The sequence below is a fragment of the Cheilinus undulatus genome, linkage group 7 (assembly GCF_018320785.1).
Source record: "Cheilinus undulatus linkage group 7, ASM1832078v1, whole genome shotgun sequence".
Classification (NCBI taxonomy): domain Eukaryota; kingdom Metazoa; phylum Chordata; class Actinopteri; order Labriformes; family Labridae; genus Cheilinus; species Cheilinus undulatus.
The window spans coordinates 53,405,103-53,422,272 of NC_054871.1; the positions used below are offsets into that span (position 1 = coordinate 53,405,103).

General features: G+C 42.1%; 1 protein-coding gene across 3 annotated transcripts in view; it reads left to right on the forward strand.

The window, feature by feature from the left end:
* The first annotated feature begins 781 nt into the window (after positions 1-781).
* suco (SUN domain containing ossification factor) overlaps positions 782-17,170 on the forward strand; it is a 126,482-nt gene continuing 110,093 nt past the window's right edge. For all 3 annotated transcript variants that reach the window (XM_041790843.1, XM_041790844.1, XM_041790845.1), the window contains exon 1: positions 782-1,040. In XM_041790843.1, the coding sequence (XP_041646777.1) occupies positions 988-1,040 (53 nt within the window). In that variant the 5' untranslated portion in view covers positions 782-987. The remainder of the gene's footprint in view (positions 1,041-17,170) is intronic.

Below are 17,170 nucleotides of genomic sequence, written 5' to 3' on the forward strand. Positions count from 1 at the left end.
AATCAAGCTAAAATCGTGCTTTTTGATGCAAAAACCGTTTAAAAGGGGAATAAAAGTCACAGCTGTTAAGACAAAAAAGTCATAACTGTTTTTATATGAACAAAAAATTATTTCTATTTCCGATTACATGCGAAAGTTTTCTCTAAAAAAACAGATCTGTCAAACATGATTCGTTCTGTAACATAATGTTGATTTCAGTGTTAGTTGGGGGGGGGGGGAGTGGTTGCCGTTTTACCTGTCTCTTTAAATGAAAGCAGCACAAAAACAAAAAAATGAGTAAATATATGGGGGTTGAAACGCTTCTAACAACACTTCAGGTCTAAAATTGCATATTTTCATGAAAACATAACTTTGGGAAATTTCTAGTAGACATTTTGATGTTATTTCAGGGTGTAATGAGAAGAAGCCAAAGAGAACATCGTGTTCTTTTAGGCTGTCACTACTCTCCTCATTAAGGGTGTAGTAAATTATATCGTAAAGAAGTACACATATTGATGTAAATTCGTCGTAAGTTAAATATTAATTAACATGAGAGTGCTGAGTAGATACGTTAAATATTGCGTGTTTTATTGATTAATTTATCGATATAAAGGTGACGCGTCCTGCTCCACGGTGACCACCTCATCTCAACTCTCAGAGGCTGGAGATTCTTTCTACGCTGTCACTACTTGCCCTCTGATTGGTCAAAAATCCCACAGCTTTGATCTGATTGGTCAGGAGCGAAGCAGGGGTTGAAGTTACCGACAGTCTGCTCCCCGTCAACAGAAGTGGATAGGAGAGCTGAAAAAGAGGCGGACAAACGGGTCCGCACAATGAACGTTAGCACACCGCATGTGTAGGTTTTGATCCGCAGAAGACACGCGTTTGTTTTCGTGTTATCCCGGCGGGAGTCCAGCCTTCAGGGAGCCTGTGTTCGGCGTTTTTGTGAAGCCGTGAGAGGTTCAAACAACCCCAAAGAGCGAGGATGTTGGTCCCCGCGGGAAGATAATGAAGAGGCTGCGCGTTTTGTTGGTGTGCCTCATCGCAGCTCTCCTGTGCTGGTAAGCTCCAACTAAAACCTCCATAAATCATCTTTAAAACACACCAGACAGCATGACAGCACTGTGAACCACTCTAACATGTTAAACCATCACTGCCCTGTCTGCTAGCTGCTCTTCTCTGGGATTTTTGCCGCATTAAATCCGTCAGTCATCAATGTGAATGGGCATGAATCCTCCCTGCTACACTGCTAACGTTTTTAATACATTATCAGCCAGTTAACGACAGCTGGATAGGATGTTCACTTCAGCTATGACGGTTGAAAAAGAGTGCTAGCACGGTTTTATTCGTTTGGACATCACTGGAAGCTTCAATGGTTTTATTGGGTTAGTAGGTTAGCTAGCCAGCTGTTGATTAGCAGCAGGGTTAGCTAACCTAAACCAGTGAGTTTGACATTCACCTCATTGTTCGGGCTGCTAACGTTAGCCAGGTTATCCGGATATACTGTAGTCACCATCAGCGATGATGGATTCCGTAATCTTTTAGCCTAGACTGAAACTGACCGTTGTCTCACCATGATATATCAATTTAACATCCTCTATTAAGCTATCGAGAATACCCCTAACAGTGGCAGTGTTTGGCCTGAACTAGTCCTAACAGAGGTCTTCAGATACCTGTGGCCAGAAATGAACAAAGCCTATCAGAATGTCTCTATACGGTATTACTTCAGTATCAGGTGTTTATGAAGGTATAAAAAAACTACCCCAAACAACAAACGAAGGCTTGGAGTAAAGTGACACCTGCATTTAACAACAACTACTCTTTGAGTGTTAAAATGTGTGCAGAAAGTGCAGCAGATGTGCCTTAGACTTAAAAATCCATCCTTCTTTAGCTCCAGCGTGTTTACTAACTTTCTAAAACAGTGTAGCTCAGCCCTGCTCGACCAAAGAGCCAAAGTGTTGAAAATATCTTTGCAAGAACCACAATCTAAGGGGTTAAAAGTGGCAAAAACAGCTTGAAGTAGCAATTAAATAGGTCAAAAGTGGCAAAAATGGTCCAAAAGCAGCAAAAATGGGTGAGAAATGACCAAAAAACTGAGCAAAAAGTGACTAAAATGGGCAAAAAGCAGTCAAGAGTGGCAAAAAAGGAAACAAGTGGTATTTAATGGCAGGAAAGTAGCTTAAATGGACAAAAAGTGGCACAAAAATGGGAAAAAAAATGGCAAAAGAAAAGGCAAAAATTGGAAAAAAGGGAAAAAGTGGTATTTAATGGCAAAGGTTAACTTAAATGGACAAAAAGTGGCAAAAAAGGTTAAAAACAAGGGCAAAAATGGGAAGGAAGTGGCAAAATTGAGAAAAAATGTAAAAAAGACATTGCAAAATGGCCAAAAGATGTATAAAAAAGGGATATTTAATGGCAAAGGGTAGTTTAAATGGGTGAAAAGTGGTAAAAATTGTGAAAAAGGTAGTAAAGTTTCAGTTTTCTAAGGTTATTTGTGGAATAATATTTAAAATTAAGACAAATAGAGCCACACGTCGAGTATCACTGCTCTAAAACCGCCGTTGTCCTCACTGAGAGCAGCTGTAGATCTTTGGGGATGATTTCACTGATACACCTTGTGATCTGCTGAGCTGCTGTGGTGCAGTGGGATTGTGAACGCTTCCTTAAGAGTCTGTTGGCCGGGCCAAACTCTGCTCTTCATCTTCATAAAACTTTTTGGGGTGATAATTGAAGTGGCTCCTCATGTTACTGGTGTTACCCTGTCTGACTGTGTTTTTTTGACCATCCCATTTTCTCCTTTCTGGTGTATAAAAAACAAGCCATATGTGAAAATGAACAAGAAAAAAATACAAACACTAATGGAAGTATCTTACTAAGAACAGTTAAAAATAAATCAAGCTTGTTTAAAGTATTGGTGATGTACTCTGGTTACATAAATACAACAACAACCATGAAATATTTACTACAGATGTCAAAACAAGCTGGCATGCTGCCTAACAATGGTTTAATCTCTGTTATCTTGTTTTCATGATCACTGGAAGCCAACATTGTGATTGGATTTGAAAACATCAGTTGTAAATACCAGCTGAAATAATCTGATTTTAAAGCTGATAACTGCTTATACTGACATACTGATATTATCCTGATAGTGTTGTGCATCCCTTTCAAACAGGGTTGCAATGGTGCCATGATTGATTGATTGAAACTACAGAGATACCTGTAGAATCTGTAGGGACCTGTTTTTGAGTCATTACTTATTTTTAATGATCAAAAACGGCAGAAAAACTCCCAAACATGATTTTAGGATGAGACTTCATTGATCCTTGGAGGGAAACTACACAATTGATTGATTCAAGAATACCCCAGACTGGGCAGCTAACATACCACCACTATCCAGACTGGGCAGCTAACATACCACCACTATCCAGACTGGGCAGCTAACATACCACCACTATCCAGACTGGGCAGCTAACATACCTCCACTATCCAGACTGGGCAGCTAACATACCACCACTATCCAGACTGGGCAGCTAAGATACCACCACTATCCAGACTGGGCAGCTAACATACCACCACTATCCAGACTGGGCAGCTAACATGTCACCACTATCCAGACTGGGCAGCTAACATACCACCACTATCCAGACTGGGCAGCTAACATACCACCACTATCCAGACTGGGCAGCTAACATACCACCACTATCCAGACTGGGCAGCTAACATGTCACCACTATCCAGACTGGGCAGCTAACATACCACCACTATCCAGACTGGGCAGCTAACATGTCACCACTATCCAGACTGGGCAGCTAACATACCACCACTATCCAGACTGGGCAGCTAACATGTCACCACTATCCAGACTGGGCAGCTAACATACCACCACTATCCAGACTGGGCAGCTAACATACCACCACTATCCAGACTGGGCAGCTAACATGTCACCACTATCCAGACTGGGCAGCTAACATACCACCACTATCCAGACTGGGCAGCTAACATACCACCACTATCCAGACTGGGCAGCTAACATACCACCACTATCCAGACTGGGCAGCTAACATACCACCATTATCCAGACTGGGCAGCTAACATGCCACCACTATCCAGACTGGGCAGCTAACATGTCACCACTATCCAGACTGGGCAGCTAACATACCACCATTATCCAGACTGGGCAGCTAACATGCCACCACTATCCAGACTGGGCAGCTAACATGCCACCACTATCCAGACTGGGCAGCTAACATACCACCACTATCCAGACTGGGCAGCTAACATGTCACCACTATCCAGACTGGGCAGCTAACATACCACCACTATCCAGACTGGGCAGCTAACATACCACCACTATCCAGACTGGGCAGCTAACATGCCACCACTATCCAGACTGGGCAGCTAACATACCACCACTATCCAGACTGGGCAGCTAACATACCACCACTATCCAGACTGGGCAGCTAACATACCACCACTATCCAGACTGGGCAGCTAACATACCACCACTATCCAGACTGGGCAGCTAACATACCACCACTATCCAGACTGGGCAGCTAACATACCACCACTATCCAGACTGGGCAGCTAACATACCACCACTATCCAGACTGGGCAGCTAACATACCACCACTATCCAGACTGGGCAGCTAACATGCCACCACTATCCAGACTGGGCAGCTAACATGTCACCACTATCCAGACTGGGCAGCTAACATGCCACCATTATCCAGACTGGGCAGCTAACATGTCACCACTATCCAGACTGGGCAGCTAACATGTCACCACTATCCAGACTGGGCAGCTAACATGTCACCACTATCCAGACTGGGCAGCTAACATACCACCACTATCCAGACTGGGCAGCTAACATACCACCACTATCCAGACTGGGCAGCTAACATACCACCACTATCCAGACTGGGCAGCTAACATACCACCACTATCCAGACTGGGCAGCTAACATACCACCACTATCCAGACTGGGCAGCTAACATACCTCCACTATCCAGACTGGGCAGCTAACATACCACCACTATCCAGACTGGGCAGCTAACATACCACCACTATCCAGACTGGGCAGCTAACATACCACCACTATCCAGACTGGGCAGCTAACATACCTCCACTATCCAGACTGGGCAGCTAACATGTCACCACTATCCAGACTGGGCAGCTAACATGCCACCATTATCCAGACTGGGCAGCTAACATGTCACCACTATCCATCTTGAGGATAGTGGTTCTCAACCCCCAAAATGCAGGAGCCAGAGACCGGGGACCCCCACTGCACCTGAAGGTGGTTGAACAGCCATGAACAGGGGGACAGACCTTTCTGGGGCCCAAACAAACTGGGGCCCATGGAGGTCCACAAAACCATGGTCTATTGTGAAGTTTAGCCGTGATATCCTTATTTTATATTAAACCTGAAAAACATCCACTCTTATCAATGAAAGAAATCTCTATTTGTGTAGAATATAGCCTTCTTAAATCAAATCTATTTTGTTAAAACAAAAGAATTAAAATTGGTTGAAAATTGAAAAAATGGTTAATAATGGCAAAAATGGTGGAAAAGGTGAGTTGGATCTTACAAGTAGCAGAAATGGGTTAGAAGTGGTAAAAAATAACCCCAAAAAGGCAAAAATGGGCACAAATAGTGGTAAAAGGGAATTAAAAGTGTCTGAAAGGCTTTAAATTTGCAAAAATGGATGGAAATCTGGTGAAATGGGAAGAACATCAACATAAACTGGTGAAACAGTGCTAACCGAGAAAGAAAAAAATAAGCAGATATTGGCAGAAATTGGTCAAACTAGCAAAAAAAGGCAGATCAGACAGTGAAATGGGGTTAAAATGGGAAAATTGGGCAATAAAAAGTGATAGAAAGTTATTAGTAATAGCAATAATGGGTCAACAGAGGCAAAAGTAAGGGTTAAATGGCAAACATAGGTGTTAAAATTTGGGGGAAAAATTGTGAAAACTGGTTAAAATTTGGCAAAGTTGGTGTAAAGTGGCAACAGTGGAGTTCTAAAAGTATTCTTAGTTTGTTTAAGGGAATCTGGAGACCCCTTCTTAGTGCTTCAGAACCCCAAAGGGGGTCCTGACCCCTAGGTTGAGAACCACTGCTTAAGGAGGCGGACTGATGAATGTAGTCATGATTGAAAAACACAATCAAGCAGATATGGGAGGATTTTTACACAGGAAATAAGGTTTAAAGGCTGGAGTAGCTTCCAGGCAGAGAACTGTGTCCTTAAAATGTAATCATCCACATAAATATGAGTCTTGGCTTCATCTATGAAAATACCTGCAGGAAATCATACCCACATACTTTTCTTCATATCCTCAGAAGCAGATTTGATGCTTCTGTTCTTAGTATGAGTTTTATAAAACGGCCTCATCGATAACAGAGTAATGTTGGGGACGTTCTTTCCTAGTATTCACTGCAGATGGGGTTAAAACATGTTCCAGAGCTGTAGTCGTGGAAGAACAAACATAGTCAGACTTGGACTGATGATGTCTTTGACCCTTGGACCGTTGTTTTTCTGAGGAATGATCACATTTCTGTAGATTAGATTCTTTGTAAAGAGCTCAGGTATAGCTGAGATAAGATTCAGCGTTCTCTCTGTCCTTATAGAAGACAAACAAAGAGCAGAGCGTGCTCGCTCGCTCTCTCTCGCTCTCTCTCTCCTGCAGGTCGGGGATACCAACAGCGGTGTTGACATGTTCCTGGTTGGTCATTTAAATTCAGGGAAGGATGTGGGGGAGGATCAGATTATATTTGAATACATGAATGAAACAAAAACCCCTCCTGTCATCATCACAGCCATGAATGTTTGTCTTCTTAAAAGCCTCTGTGAACATTTTCACGTTCTCTTAAACTGACTAATGGCCGTGCAACAGCGTGCACAGGCTTTATTACTAATGCAAACGCTTTTTAGCGTGCTGCTGGCGGCCTCTCACTCCTCCGTGCCAACTCTCACACGTCCCAATGAGAGCGCAGGAGCGGGGAATGCAGTCCTCGCAGTAATCCAAAGGTTTCCTAGGCAGCAGAGAGAGAGAGGTCTCTGTGAGCAGAACTGGACTCTGTGTACAGAGCTGCCTGCAGGGCTGATGTTTAGATTTCCTCCTCAGTCTCCGTCTTCATATGGAAAAAGTTCGTCCTCTGGATTTCACTGTGAGACTGCTGGAGCTGCTCAGAACTCTGAGGACTCGTTTGTTCCTCCCTTTAACATCCGTTCTGGACTTTAATGCTCAGGCTGCATACAGAGGTGGACTGGGGCGTCTTCTGTGGTAGTCCTCAGTAAAAAATGTGTCTTCATTTATGGATGCACCGATGCGTCATTTCAGAGGCAGTAATGAGGCACGGACTGATGTCAGGAGCCAGGGTTTGTCTGTCCTATCCAGTCAGTGTAGTCCTGGTTCCTGGTAGACTGAACCACTGAAAATGTTTCCATCATTCTCTTTTCCATTGAAAATCATATTAAATGATTATAGGAAGAGTTTTTATGGTCAAACATGAGAGTAAATGTTGGGACGCTACAAAAGGAGTTAGAAAAAACACTTGATCAGCTGAATGTTTGTTTCAGATATCAGCAGTCTCAGTACCAGCTAGGGCTGATCCACTCACAAAAATAATCGAACTGCGATTTTTTCCCCCCAGTATTGTGATTTAATACGCAGTTATTCTTGGGTTAATCTTATGTATTTTTTGACACATTCAGGCAATAAATAATTCCATAAATAAGAGCGTGTGATTGAAAACAATGAAATTATTTCAGAAGCATTTACTCCATAATAGCATGAAATGAGGTGGACAGTTTCTGGTAAACGTGGACCCTCCTCGGCCCTCAGGTTGGATTCGGCCTCTGTGGTGATTAAGTTTGACATCGCTGTTATTGATTCAGAGAAAAGTCTAGCTGAGTCACCGTTTATCTCTGCTTCTGCTTCTCCAACAAGTGGATGTGATGAGACCCTCTTTCTGGTTTGGTCATGTGACATTAGGGGTGGGCAGGTGACTCAGGTGTGATTGCAGGTCGTCTCTGTCGTTAACGTAAAGTTTAGATGTGCATAGAGCATGAATGTCTAAGGCAGATGTTAGTGCAGAGTTGAGACGAGCAGGCTCTAACCTGCCTGTTTGTCCTTCTCACCATCATCATCATCATCATCATCAGGAGAAGGTGTTCCTGTGTGTGAGCATGCTCAGTTCATTGTAATGACAGTTCACCCCTCAGACTTTCTCACATCTCTGAGTGTCTCGATGTCGGCTGAGGGCTCTCTCTACAACTCTGCAGAACTCGCTGATGAACTTTCTGCCTCCTTACTGGTCTAACATTCAGTCAGCTATGAGAGGCAGGGTCAGTATTTACAGTGTGCTCTTCATACCGGAGACATCCTGTCATCATCACACTGGGCCCCAGAATTATCCTCACAGCCATTTAAAGATTATTATTATTATGTAACATGATTAGCACTCATGAGATAACTCAGCTGGGGTATATATCCTCCTACTGAGTAGAGCGCTGACACCAGGGCTGCAGGTGATCAGGGATACTCCAATCAGTTCATTGATCGGACCATCAGACCTCAGCAGATATTGATCAGTGTTTCCCAAAGCTAAATCTAACATCCCAAAAGGTTTAATTCTGTCAGAGATTTATCACTTCAATACAAGAGGGAAAAGCTGAGATAAGGGATCAGTGAGGGCCGTAGATGGAGACATATTTAACAGATTTACAAATGTCAGCGTTAACGTTTAACTACACAAACTAAAACTTCCGTCCATCTCCTGATGACACAGATTGGTTATTGATCAGACGGAAAACAGCCCGGGCACGGAGTGATGTGGCCAGGAGGAATAACGCCGCAGCGCTGTTCAGATCCATCGAGTCTAATGGGAAAGCGCCCTGATATTCAAACGTAGTTTGGACCTGAAACTTCAAACTGGGGCCGATGCCGATACTGATACTGGGGGCTAAAAAAAGCCGATAACCGATATAAGAAATAAGACACTGATATAGACAGGATTTATACTGTACATGAACATAAATTCTTGTATTTATCTTTGTTTATTTCACAAAGAAGCGACTTAGACAACGTTAAAATGCTGTGTAATAGTCTTTTATTAGATAATGGCGGACATTTGCATTTATCATTGTTTATTCTCTACTGCGTCTCTACTCCTCGAGAAGAGAGGTGGACTACAACTCCCACAATGCTTTGCATGTCAAACAAATATGGCTGCGCACTGAAGAAAGTGAAAGTACATGATTGAAAATGGATTAAAAATGGATAAAAAGACGCTTATTATGGGATGTAATGTGTGGATTTAATCTCCACAAAGACCCTGAGAAGTCACCAAAGTTCCAGGCTCACTACAATGGCGTCCTTTAGAGCTACAGAGACATCGATGGTAGCAAACAAACGGCAAAATGGCAAATGTAAGCTTTCAGAGGAAAAAAAGAGTAAGTTTGTATGACTTACGGTTCAAAAGTTATCAGCGTTTTTATAAACGGTGTCACGTATTGTTGTGAAGGACAACACTGTCCTCATAGACTCCAGAAAGTCAGCCAAGTTCCAGGCTCACTAGAAAATGTTCTGTAAGAGCTACAGATGCTTGGAAGACATGATTAGAAAGGCACAACAGATCCGTGCCACCTGAGCTCTAAGGGTTAATTATCAGCTACATGTTGGCTGATGTTGATTAATCCGTGATACGCTATAATCCGCTCAATTAATCAGCCTGCCGATCAATTGTTGGGCTCTACTTCAGACACTCTTTAAAGCAGCGTTCTCAACCACCAAAGAGCCAAACTGTTGAAAAAGGCCTTAGCAAGAGCCACAATCTAAGTAGTGAAAAGTGGCGAAAACTGATCAAAGTGGCTATGAAAATAAGAACAAGGTGGCAAATAATGTCAACCAGCGGCAAAAAAGCTGCAACAAGAGGCACAGTAGGCATAAAATGGCAGAAAGTGGGTGACAAGTGGAAAACAAGGGAGAAAAAGTGGCAGAAATGAGAAGTTACCATGAGTTACAGGTGGCAGAAAAAGGTAAAAAAACAGCAAAACCATGAAAAAAATAAGTGTTTAAGTGACTAAAATGGGCAAAAATGTGGGAAAGTGGTCAAAACGAACAAAAACATGACAAAAAATAAGTGTTTAAGTGAGTAAAATGGGCAAAAATGTGGGAAAGTGGTCAAAACGAACAAAAAAATGGCAAAAAATAAGTGTTTAAGTGACTAAAATGGGCAAAAATGTGGGAAAGTGGTCAAAACGAACAAAAACATGACAAAAAATAAGTGTTTAAGTGACTAAAATGGGCAAAAATGTGGGAAAGTGGTCAAAACGAACAAAAACATGACAAAAAATAAGTGTTTAAGTGACTAAAATGGGCAAAAATGTGGGAAAGTGGTCAAAACGAACAAAAACATGACAAAAAATAAGTGTTTAAGTGACTAAAATGGGCAAAAATGTGGGAAAGTGGTCAAAACGAACAAAAACATGACAAAAAATAAGTGTTTAAGTGACTAAAATGGGTAAAAATTGTCAAAAAGCAGCAAAGAGTGGCAAGAATGGTGAAAACAGTGGCATTTAATGGAAAATGCGTCCTAAATGGGCAAAAAGGTGGCAAAAAAGGAAAAAGTGCACAAAGCAGGTTAAGAGGCAAAAAACCTGGCAAAAATTGGATAAAAGTAGTAAAAAAGGGTAAAAAGAGACGGCCAAAGTGCAGCAGTCAAAAGTAGGGATGCACCGAAATGAAAATTCTTGGCTGAAACCGAAAACCGAAAATGAGGAAACCAAGGCCGAAAACCGAAACACCGAAAGAAATGATTATGGCAATTATTAGTACCATTGCATTTATGGCTATGACTGCGTACTAACCTCACTAAAATCAATTGCAATTGCAAAAATTAATATTAATGCTTCAAAGAATAAATCAATTACTAAGTTCTATAAATATTTATTAAGCACTTCAATCTAAACAATATAAAATAAAATAAAATACAAAATAAAATGTTTAACTTGACCGCAGTCATGTCTACATTAAATCAGTGGTTCACAACGTTTTTTCAGTCATGTACCCCTGTGAAGTATTTTTTTCAGCCAAGTAGCCCCTAAACAGCGCAAAGCTTTTTGGCCATAAAGAAAGACCTTAAAGAGAGCTGTGACAGCCGTCTGATTTATCAAACTTTGTAACTGATAAACACTTTCAAATTACAAATATTAGATTTTTTTTCGTACATTTTAAATGTTAAAAATGCATGAATAAAGTCATGGCACATCTTCTCATCTCTAAATGTGGGAATTCAAATGAATGTAGCTGTTGAAAACAGTGACTGAAAGGTTTTAAACCCAGAAGTGTGCAAAACTGGAACAATTTGGAAATACAAACATAGAGTTAGAAAAAACTGAAAACCTGTAAATAATAAACAAATTATAAAAAAGACTTCTCTCTTCTCAAACTGAAATCATGAACTTAGTTATAGATCAGCATTTCTTCACAAAAAAGAAATCACCAACCTTTTTATGAATGGAGAGGTTGTGAACGCAGTGATTGACAGGCATGTGCCAGTGTGGGTCAAACCATCCTGCCATGGGGGAGACTCAGGGGGTTGTAGGGTCATTAAATTTAAGAGCCTACAAAATATTAACTCCAGTTTATAAACTTAAGGTCCTTACACCCTATACGCAATTTTTTCATGCAAATTATTTACACAAAATATTTACATTTAGAACCTGTAGCGAGTCAGTGCAAGCTTCCTCACCTGCAACATCATTACACAGCGTGACATTTCTGTATATTTAAATAGCGCATTTGCGCTCATATGGACATGTGGTGCTGCCTGCTGCCTGTCTCCCTCTCTACCAGGCTGAAAAAGAGGCAACAACACAAGCACTGATACAGACAGATATGAGGAGATATCAAACATCAGGTGGTGTTGGAGAGGACGACGTTTTTGTTCCTCTGTCTGCCTTATTTATTGGCACCACCACCACCACCATGTGCGCTCATTGGAGCGAAACTCACACAGCTGGAGCTATTTCTAAACTAACGGGACTTTAGTGAAATATTTACCATGTCCGTAATGTACGTAATATACTCGCAAAAGGTGTCGCTCCTGATGTGCAAAGAAAGGCGTTATTTTTCTTAAATAGCCGGCATGTATTTTAAAATCTCGCGTACCCCCTGGAGTGCCTTCATGTAAACGTACCCGTATTTGAGAACCACTGCACCAAGCGCGTGCTGGCCACGTTTTTTTGCTTTTGTCATCACAACGTCGTGTTTCGGCCTTGTTGTTTCGGTGATATAAGTCTTTCGGCCGAAAACTGAAAATGCACTTTTGGGCCATTTTCGGCCGAAAAATTTCGGTGGCCGAATTTTCGGTGCATCCCTAGTCAAAATGGATTTAAAGTAGCAAAAAAAAAGATAAAAGTCAAAAAATTGCAAATAAGGCTGATGGAAATATAGACATTAAAAGGTTAAAAATGAAAGCCAACTGTATTTATGCAGAAGAAGCAGAAGAGCATTAGGAGGACAATATCTAAACTACTGTATTTGTGTTCTCTGTCTGCTTTTACTGTCCACCGTTAGAGTCTGATGCTCTGTGAACTTTAAAAACACACAGAGGCTCTGCTTGTCTGACCAGTTTCCTTTCTTGGAGGATCCATAGGGTGCTGGTCTATAGGGGCCCTGAGTGCTGGGTCAGGGTTTCCCAGCTCTCTGTGCACAGTTGTTGAGCAATCGGCTGTAGGTCTGTTTGAGCTCACACGTGAGTCAGTAAACTTTAGCATGAGGAGAAAATCCCCATCACTTCAAACACACCGTTAGAACTGAGGAAGTAGAACTCTCCTGACATGTGAGGCAGTCCTCCATCAGTGCTGATGGTCCTGGATCAGACTGAAGATTCCTGAGTAGGACATGTTTGCTTGTTCACAGTGCTGCTTCAGGGTGCTAGTTCTGCTGCTGTTTGACCTTCACTATGACCTTTAGAGGTGAGCTGTGAGTGGCTCCACCCACTGAGAATTAAAGATGGTCAAAAATATAAAACGCCACCAGCGTTCCTTTTAGGTTGGTCTTTGTTGTGGTGTCTCTAGTAGTGATGCTGCTTTAGACTGTAGTCAAGTGTGAATGTAGTCAAGTGTGAATGTAGTCAAGTGTGAATGTAGTCAAGTGTGAATGTAGTCTAGTATGAATGCAGTCTAGTGTGAATGCAGTCTAGTGTGAATGCAGTCTAGTGTGAATGTAGTCAAGTGTGAATGTAGTCTAGTGTGAATGTAGTCTAGTGTGAATGTAGTCTAGTGTGAATGTAGTCTAGTGTGAATGTAGTCAAGTGTGAATGCAGTCTAGTGTGAATGTAGTCCAGTGTGAATGTAGTCTAGTGTGAATGTAGTCTAGTGTGAATGCAGTCTAGTGTGAATGCAGTCTAGTGTGAATGTAGTCCAGTGTGAATGTAGTCTAGTGTGAATGTAGTCAAGTGTGAATGCAGTCTAGTGTGAATGCAGTCTAGTGTGAATGTAGTCTAGTGTGAATGTAGTCAAGTGTGAATGTAGTCAAGTGTGAATGCAGTCTAGTGTGAATGCAGTCTAGTGTGAATGTAGTCTAGTGTGAATGTAGTCCAGTGTGAATGTAGTCAAGTGTGAATGTAGTCAAGTGTGAATGTAGTCTAGTGTGAATGTAGTCCAGTGTGAATGTAGTCAAGTGTGAATGTAGTCAAGTGTGAATGTAGTCAAGTGTGAATGCAGTCTAGTGTGAATGCAGTCTAGTGTGAATGTAGTCTAGTGTGAATGTAGTCCAGTGTGAATGTAGTCAAGTGTGAATGTAGTCAAGTGTGAATGTAGTCAAGTGTGAATGTAGTCAAGTGTGAATGTAGTCAAGTGTGAATGTAGTCCAGTGTGAATGTAGTCAAGTGTGAATGTAGTCAAGTGTGAATGCAGTCTAGTGTGAATGCAGTCTAGTGTGAATGTAGTCTAGTGTGAATGTAGTCCAGTGTGAATGTAGTCAAGTGTGAATGTAGTCAAGTGTGAATGCAGTCTAGTGTGAATGTAGTCAAGTGTGAATGTAGTCAAGTGTGAATGTAGTCAAGTGTGAATGTAGTCAAGTGTGAATTTAGTCTAGTGTGAATGTAGTCAAGTGTGAATGTAGTCAAGTGTGAATGTAGTCTAGTGTGAATGTAGTCTAGTGTGAATGTAGTCTAGTGTGAATGCAGTCTAGTGTGAATGCAGTCTAGTGTGAATGTAGTCCAGTGTGAATGTAGTCAAGTGTGAATGTAGTCAAGTGTGAATGCAGTCTAGTGTGAATGTAGTCCAGTGTGAATGTAGTCCAGTGTGTATGTAGTCCAGTGTGTATGTAGTCCAGTGTGTATGTAGTCTAGTGTGTATGTAGTCCAGTGTGTATGTAGTCTAGTGTGTATGTAGTCTAGTGTGTATGTAGTCTAGTGTGTATGTAGTCTAGTGCGTTGGTTCCCAACCTGGGGTCCGGGACCCCCCAGGGTGGGCGCTAAAGAATACAGAGCTTTTTGGTTGTGAACTAGTAAAAGTGTACCCTCTCTCCGTCCCGTGTCCCCCCCTTGTCCTCTAACGTGGAGGTGCTGGACTGGCTCAGGACCCTCTCATAAAGAGGACTGTGTGTCCTCCCACATTGTTAAAGTTCCCTTTCAGGGTTGTTGTTGCATAAGAGGATCCTTTCTGTGTCTCCCACGCGCGTCGACGTCCAGGGGCCCGCTGTCACTGATAATGGTGCTTATGTTACCATCCAGTCTACACGCCCAGTACCTGAACTGGGAACAAAGAGGTCTCTGTAGGAAACTGAAGACCACCTCACTATGGACAGAACCTGGAGCCCTCAGGCCATCAGACTCCAGCCCTGCCTTCTCTTTATTCATAATTATTTCTATTTTTCAGCACTCCTCTCTTTCCTTCTGTGAACCGTGTTTATAGGACGGTTAGACTCAGAGTCTCTCATCTAACGTTTCATACCACGCTCCTGGAGAGCTTTAGTCCCTGTTTCAGGAACATTGGGACACACACCTGTCCTAGAATCCCTGCTCATTGTTTACATTGCACATAAACATGGGCAGAGTTTGGTCCTGGCCCTGTAGGCTGATATTTCAGTGAGCTGAGCTACGGCAGCTTTGGGTTAAAAATCTCAAGCTGTTTGTTTTTTCAGTCTTCCTCACTTCTCTCCTCCTTCTTCTTCTTCACCTCCTCCTCTTTCCTCCCTCTCCTCCCTCTCCTTCCTCTCTAGCAGAGATCAGTAGAGATTTTAGTCTCTAAAAACCTGTTGTATCAGGATGTGAAGTATTGAGAATGCTGATGACCTTCTCTGTGATGCTCCTCTGCTGACTCAGCAGTAAAGCTGCTGCTGGTTTTAGCTTGGTTTTAGGGCGAAGCTAGTCAATGGGGTACGGCATCAGTTCTAGTGTGGACCAGCCGGCCCCCTGTCTCTGCTCCAAAGTTCATCACCAGCGGCGGTCTCAGAGGGACAGACGCCTGGTCCACTTTTACCGGCAGAGATGCTCCATCAGCGTGATATCAGAATCAGCTCCATAGTTGTCACTCACAGCTGATGTGTCGGCCGTTTAAATCACATATCGACCTATAAATCAGGGGTTCTCAACCTTGGGGCTGGGACCCCCTTGGGGGTCATGAGACACTGAGAGGGTCCAGATGCCCTACAAAACTAAGAGTATTTTTCAAATTACACAGTTGCCATTTTACACCAATTTTGCCAAATTTTAACCCCTTTTCATGTTTTCCCACCAGTTTTATCACATTTTTGCCACTTAATTATTTTTGTCCATTTCAAACCCTTTCCACCACTTTTTTTCTGCCTGTTTTTGCCATTTCTAAATCAATTCTTGCCACTTAAACCTAATGTTGCCTCTGTTGACCTGTTATTTACCATTTTTTACACCCAGTGTTTCCCATTTTAACCACATTTCACTTTCTGATATGCCCATTTTTTCAAGTTTGACCAATTTTTGCCAATATCTGCCTTTTTCTGTCTCACTTAACCCTTTTTTGCCAGTTTATATCAGTTTTTCCATCTCATTTCACTAAATGTCCACCATTTTTGAGGCCATTTCAGCCACATTTGAACTCTCTTCTACCACTATTTATTTCCATTTTTGCTGCTTTAACCCATTTTTTGCCTTTTTGCCATTTCAGTCCATTTTTTGCCACTCCTAGCCCATCTCTGCTACTTTAAAATTCAATTTCACCACCTTTTCCACCATTTTCTCCAGTATCAACCCAATTTAGCCATTTCTAACCTATTTTAATTCTTTTAACAAAAGGGATTTACATTTTCAAGAAGCAGCTCACTGGTAAAGTTCCTGTTTTTGACAATAGTCTTCTTCTTTGTTTTTATCTGTGTCTTTTGTGAAGCATTTCCTGTGTTTCAGTCTGAATCAGCTGATGTCTTTCTCTCCTTTTTCTTGTATTCATAAGAATATAAAAATCTGTATTCATGTTTCATTTAAAGTCAAATGTGGAGAGGAGCATTAGATCTTTCCAGCTCCAGGTGGACCTGATCATCACAGCTTTCTGTAACCACTGAGAACCATCAACAGTGGTTTTACCACAGGTGAGCTGATTTACCTGGAGAGGAGCTGATCGACATCACACAGAGACAAATGTGTCGGCTTTTTCCCCTGTTTCCCTGGATACCATGTTAGAGTTTGGCCTGTTTTTTAGAGATATGGAGAAACGAAACCATGATGGTGGTTCAGAGCAGATTTGATACTTTAATGATGAGATGAAACAGGTGGAGATCAGCCAAAGCTTCATGGGAACAGAGTTCTTCACTGATGGGGGGCTATGTATGTAGTACGCTTTCTGAGGCTGTTTTTTGTTGCCGTGCATTTACGACCCACTAAAACCGCTCTGACGGAGCCAAAGCTGGACACGGAGCCGGACACGGAGCCGGACACGGAGCTATAGTTCTCTAAGTGTTTTCACGTCTCTCCTTTCTGTAGCGTTAGAAAGACTTGATGAGTGATTTGAGGTCGCTCACAGTGAGCCTGGCATCACCTGAGTGTGAGGTGAAGTCTGGGTTTGAATGGAGTCTGAAGACGGGATGTTTGTGGTTTTTAGTGAAGCTTGGATGAAGACAGCCTTCTCAGGCGTGGAGCTGAGCTGATGCTAGGTTCAGCTGCCTCCTTTCAGATCGATTAGATAGAAACGTCACTGATCTATTAGAG